This window comes from Merops nubicus, unplaced genomic scaffold (genome assembly GCF_000691845.1).
Source record: "Merops nubicus isolate BGI_N331 unplaced genomic scaffold, ASM69184v1 scaffold37716, whole genome shotgun sequence".
NCBI classification, from domain to species: domain Eukaryota; kingdom Metazoa; phylum Chordata; class Aves; order Coraciiformes; family Meropidae; genus Merops; species Merops nubicus.
This window is the reverse complement of record NW_008617635.1, coordinates 30,468-36,467: the sequence shown is the minus strand read 5'-3', so window position 1 is coordinate 36,467 and position 6,000 is coordinate 30,468. Positions and strand designations below refer to the sequence as shown.

Genomic DNA, 6,000 nt, shown 5'->3' with positions numbered 1-6,000 from the left:
GGGCAGGGGAAAAAAATCAGGGTACAGTTAGCAATTAAAAGAAGAGGAAAAAAGCTCCTTAGATGTGGGAAGTAGAGAGTCATCAATCACTTTTTTGTGAACATTGTGAGTAGACAGAAACCATGGAAACCAAAGAGATGAAAGAGGAAGCTGAGGCAACACAAACAAACAGCTTCAGGAGCTGACAGGAAAATATGAAAACGACACAGACATGAAGGGAGAACCACAAGGATGATAGATGATATGCCATACAGTAGGTGTTACATATGAGCAGTCTACAATTAAAACAAGAACAATTCCTTGTTGTATACGACATTGACGAAGAAATTGGGTTTGACCTATAACAGTTCTCCCCTGCTTTCCAACATTTCAATTTACTAGCAATAAAAACCCCTATGAATTCTAAATGCAATTCTAATTGTGCTTATAAATGGTAGTTTCACAAGTATCTGTGTTACAATAAACACAAATTAGAGGTAAATTAAACCTTAATTATATCTAGCAAGTTTTATGTCCTAATTAAAAATGGTATTTTAACAATAAAAATGACTTACCACCTGAATTAGCTCTGCCACAATTGTCTAATCTTCCTAAACATTCTTTGTGTGCTCCAGCTCCACACTTAGAACATAAATAGCCTTGATAAAATGTTCCCCTGTAAAATAAAATTAGGTGGTGATACATTAGAAGTGATAAATTCCGCACATAAAGGAAATAAGAGTCATGGCAGAAGGTATTAGAAGTCATTTGCTGTTCTGCATAATAATAGTCCTTAAAGGCTCAAGAAAAAGTGACAACTGACAAGCAGCTCATCTGCTTTTCATCACTGCTAGCCATGTAAAAAACACAACCAGATAGCTCTTCTGGACTACTAGTAGAATAACAATCTCCATTTCAGTTTAACCCAAAGAAACTCTGGCACAGTACACTCAAAACCATATTGTTATGTATCTATGAACTATAGATCTACACTTCATTTCTTCTCCATGGGAATTTGCCTAGGCAGCATGAAGAATAAGACCCATTTCAAGAGTTGTAAGTTTGAATATATATTTAAGCATTAAGAAGTTTATAGGCTATATTGCAGATAGTCTTGACTTTAAACTTGTTCCTTTTAAAAAAAGATAGATCGATAACCAGGTATACTTCATTTAATATTCAGAGCTGCCAAATAAGGAGTCACTTTCCTTACTCCAGATCTTCTCCAATTTCACTTAATGAATTGGAATCAGAATTTGAGTCTGAGGAAACTGATTTATTTTCAGATTGGTACATTGCTTTTCTCTTCGGAACAATTCCCTGAATGGCTAACAGGGAAAAAGCTTTTTCCATGTACCTGTGAGCATATATGAGTTCCATCTAGTGATATATCTGCTTACTCTTCACAGTAGACATGTCTGCCCCCAATATTATCCTGACCAGTTTACAGTAACTACACATCCTAGTCCAATATGACACTTTCGGCTTCAAAGGAAAATCCAGTGTCTCATATGGAACACGGGATTGAACAAGTTAAACCTGAACGAAATGTACAGCAACTGCTATTTACTACAGCAATTTCTAGACTGTTGGTGACGAAATGTTTTTAATTAAATTCAGAAGCTCAACATTTTTAAATATCCGAGTACATGAACTTAAAGAAACATAAGTAAAAAATACAAAAGTATTTTGATGCAGTCTTCCTTGTTTTTTCCTTATTATTATGCAGGAAGCAAGATTCCCTAGATAAAAGTATAGGGTACAACATTAATCTTCACTACAGATGCTTCTAAGACTAGGGGTTTATCTTCACTAGATATTAGGCACTAAGGTTCAGATTTTTTTCTCCAAAGATTTACACATTAGCTTATGGCTGAAGCTTAAAATGACAATCCATTTTAAAAAGTGACTTAGGCACTTCATGAGGCTATATCCAGTAGGCTTTCAATACAACTCAGATATCCAAGGTCTATATACCGCAAGGCAGCACCTGAGGTCACCCAAGCTGTGTTTGAGCCAAGTGGCACGCCTGTGCAGAACCATACAGGCTGTGTCCTGAAAGCAGGATGACTGTTCCTCAGCAACAGCAGCTAGTGCAGGAATAAAGACACCATGACTCAACTACCCTGCTTCAAATTCAGAAATTAGCCCTGCCATCTCTAAGTTCAGGATGTCTGCACTACTCTTCATAGTCACTTACACCTAACTGCATCCAGAAAAGAAAAAAAAAAAATCTAGAAATTAATCTTCAAAATCCAGGTCAGCATAACCATTCAGGAAAAATGTTGCTAAAGCAAAAAACAAATAACAGGGACATACATACTTCAGATTATTTTATTCCATGTCTGTGTTTGCCAAACGCAATACCCATACTTCAAAAGCCCTTTCTAAAATGCTGTGCTACATTTTTTGGAACATCAACAGTATGCAACATAGAATCATAACACACACAGAATGCTTTGAGTTAGAAAGGACCTTAAAAGATCACCTAGTTCCAACACCCCTGCCATGGGCAGGGACACTTTCCACTAGACCAGGTTTCTCAAAAGCCCCATCCAACCTGGCCTTGAACACTTCAAGGGGGTGGGGGCATCCACAACATCTCTGAGCAACTTGTTGTGAGCTCCTGAACCAGCCAAAGTTTACAAAGCTTTTGCATCTCCAGCTCACAATAAGACATTTCATTTCAACACATCCTTCTATATCATTGGACATTGCATATTTACAAAAAAAAAAAAAAAAGTCCCTAAAAGGTAGCAGAAGTAATGAATGAGAAACTACAAATGTGGAAGCCTGTATGTGTTTCAGAGGAAAGAGGCAGAAAATATGGAATTTCTTAGCTCCAGCTAGCTTTGCAAACCCTTGGTCATGAAAGCATTAACTGGCTGCTAGCATTTCTTACTTAGCTTTGCAACATGTGCCTGTAATTTGTTTTACATGTCTCTCATTCAGAAGTGCGTGTTAATGCATCACGGTTATTTTCTATCTCACAAAGCAGTCTCCCCATATCAAATATTTACAAGCATTATCATCATCATCTGATTTTCTGAAAAAACATTCCATCTGTTCTCGTGACTGGTGGTCTACAGCAACAGGCCCCATAGAACAGCCACGGTAGTCAAACCTACACAAAACAGTTGTCACTTACTCTTATATAAGCACTACCATATTAAATAAAGCAATTTTCATAAAAGAATCATAACAAAGCAACCTTCTGATAAATAAAGAACATTTTGAGGTTTTGAGCTTTTACCAGCACTCCTGCTAGCATCTGGAAATTTGATTACAAAAACTTGCTAATAAAACAAAAAATACTAGATATGACTTCATGGCTTGTCTGTCTTGGACAAGTAACCAGCTAGCCATGTTTTCCCACATACTCCTTTGACTCAGATACTTGACTAGGGGGTGGGGACCCCACAAACTTAAAAAAATCTTACCTCAGAAGCATCTGACAGACTTTGCAAGACGTCACACGACTGAAGGTATGCATTTTGAACTCATGAAAGCTTGTATCTGCATAGTCTGGCCGTATGTTTGACCTAAAAAAAATTTTGAAATTCTGCTTTAAACTGATGACATCTAGAACATAATGCAGCATTCACAGCAGGAAATCTGAATCCACCAACAATTCATTTTATTTACATTTTAATGTTTTCCATTGAGGTGAACCAGAAATGTGTGCTTTACCACACACCTTGAAATAAAATCTGAATTATATTATGCAGACCTGGTCCTTAAAATAACACCCTGTAACTACCATAGCTGTCACAATAACTAGAAAACTGTACATCAAAGCAAGCATCAATTCATTTTTATTCCTGTTCAAGTAACTAGGATCATTTCATGGATCCAAGGAATGCTCACTTCTTCATTCTCAAATATTTTGATACATGGATGTACAAGGCAGAGCAGCTCATACTGAGACCACCACATTTGAAAACATGAGCAGCAAATTTGTGACAGGTCACAATTATGCAGCAATACACTGGATAAACCCAAGTGATTTCAAAAGCAATTAGAAAATACTTACTAGGGTTTGGCTGGTCTTTCTTAAATGTGTTGCCCAATGCCTACAGCTGTTGCTACACGTGCTTCATTTAACAAATAAAATCGATTGTTATTCACACTGCTAAGATACCAACACACTATTGGCAGACTTATTTCCAAACATAAGTTTATGTACAAAGCACCAGTTCATTGCTGTACATGTATTTCATTCATCCTCCCTACTGATCCCTTTCAAAAGTAGGAGTATAATTTTAAAATGACCCAACTCATCATATTGTGCTGGTGACTGTTTGCAGGTTTATTTAAATTTTATTAAATAATCCATTCAATTTTTTATGTCACCTTCCCCTTTTCCAAGAGTACAGGGGAAAACAAGAATTTTCAATTCGTTCTTTATCTTTTTATTTTAATTCAGTAACACCCACAAACTAGCTTAACACTACTCAAATCAGTAACACTGAAATGCTAGGTGCATAGTTAAATATTAATCTAGACTGTATCAGACAAGAACTATATACAGTAAAGATTAATGTATTTTTTAATATTATTTATATTGAAGTGCTTAGGATTCCACAAATTTCTGGTATTTTTTCCAGCAAAAATATAGGAATGCATGATGCATGGGAATTAAAATAGGGGGGAAAAAATCCTGAGGGTAAGAATGCAAGAATCTACAACACTCAAAAGAAAGACAAGGTTTTCCAACACACAAAATTACTAACGCATGCATGCAAGTTGGATATACCTATTAGATAACTTTCATTTTTATGTATTATAAATGACTTCTAGACTAAAACAGACCATCTACAGATTGCAATGAAACATAAATATAGGTAACCACACAAGCATCAATCTTGCCAGGACTGAATGAAAAGGCTTATGAAAAAAACATTCAGAGAATCTGTTTAAGTACCTAGTGTCAGAAAGGTCAGTCTTCTAATCCACCTGCTGAAAATGAACGTGCTGGAAATGAAACTGTACTCAAAAAGCAAATGGGATTTTGCTTTCACACTTGAGAATAACCTTACTCTGAGTACTGTTTTATCTAGCTCAGTAGTGTCTCTCTTTCTGCTACAGTATGCCGGATGGCAATATCACAACCCCTGCTAACTAAAACAGGATACTACCCATTCACAGCAAGAAGGTACAGGTATGAAGATAAAATTAACCTCAAAAAATGAAATTTTTTTTAAATCAAGAGGGCTGTAGCTCTGTAGAGCAAAGCCTGAATTTCACACTTGCAAAAACCTCATTGTAAAACCTCTTAGGCGACACAGTTAACTCAATCCTGAAAGCTCCCTAGAATAAAAGTGTAAGAGACAGTCAGAAGTGTGTTGGTCTCAATCTTGTCATCAGATACTTGGACAATCAGGCACCCGGAAACTTAGGCTGACATCCTGACAAGAGTCTGCAGCAGCCTACCCGGGACGCAGTTGCTGATCCCTGGAATGGAATGCAGTTCCTGTGGATACAAAGGTGCAAACACCCCGGGATGGAGGACTGTGTGGTACAAGACGCCCAGCGCTGTTATACATTATCTGGGGGAGCCAAAGCTGCTAAAATAATCCACATACCTGCCATCAAGGAATATTGATCAAAACTGCTGTCTCAGCATTGATGAAGAAATTGCAAACCTTGGACAAACTTTGCTTATTATAATATCATTATAATACAAAACCACACCTCCTGGTCAAAAGCTACCTGCCTCTAAGGCAGACCACACCTGGGACACTCCTCCATGGGCATGCGTGGAAGCCTCGCTCGAGAAGGGCGGAGACTGGCAAAAGTCCACAGGACGGAGAAGGAGCAAGGTGCATCACCTAGCATAAAAGATGGCTTCTTAGCAACCGAACTTCGGAAGCTTTCCCCACCGAGGATCATGACGACTGGAAGGACTGGCAGGACACTGCCTGGACCTGGGACCATAGGGACACCTTGGACCCACAGTGGTAACCATTATTCTCTTTCCCCTCTTTACTCTACCTTTCCTATCACACTTTTACCTATTGC

General features: G+C 37.8%; 1 protein-coding gene across 1 annotated transcript in view; it reads right to left on the bottom strand.

Annotated features, from left to right (window-relative positions):
* Positions 1-554: 554 nt before the first annotated feature.
* Positions 555-6,000, bottom strand: part of LOC103775742 (guanine nucleotide exchange factor VAV3-like) — a gene marked incomplete at both ends in the record, with an annotated part of 32,622 nt that continues 27,176 nt past the window's right edge. Inside the window, 2 exons of the mRNA XM_008943216.1 lie at positions 555-655; positions 3,420-3,521. Of these exons, the coding sequence (XP_008941464.1) occupies positions 555-655; positions 3,420-3,521 (203 nt within the window). The remainder of the gene's footprint in view (positions 656-3,419; positions 3,522-6,000) is intronic.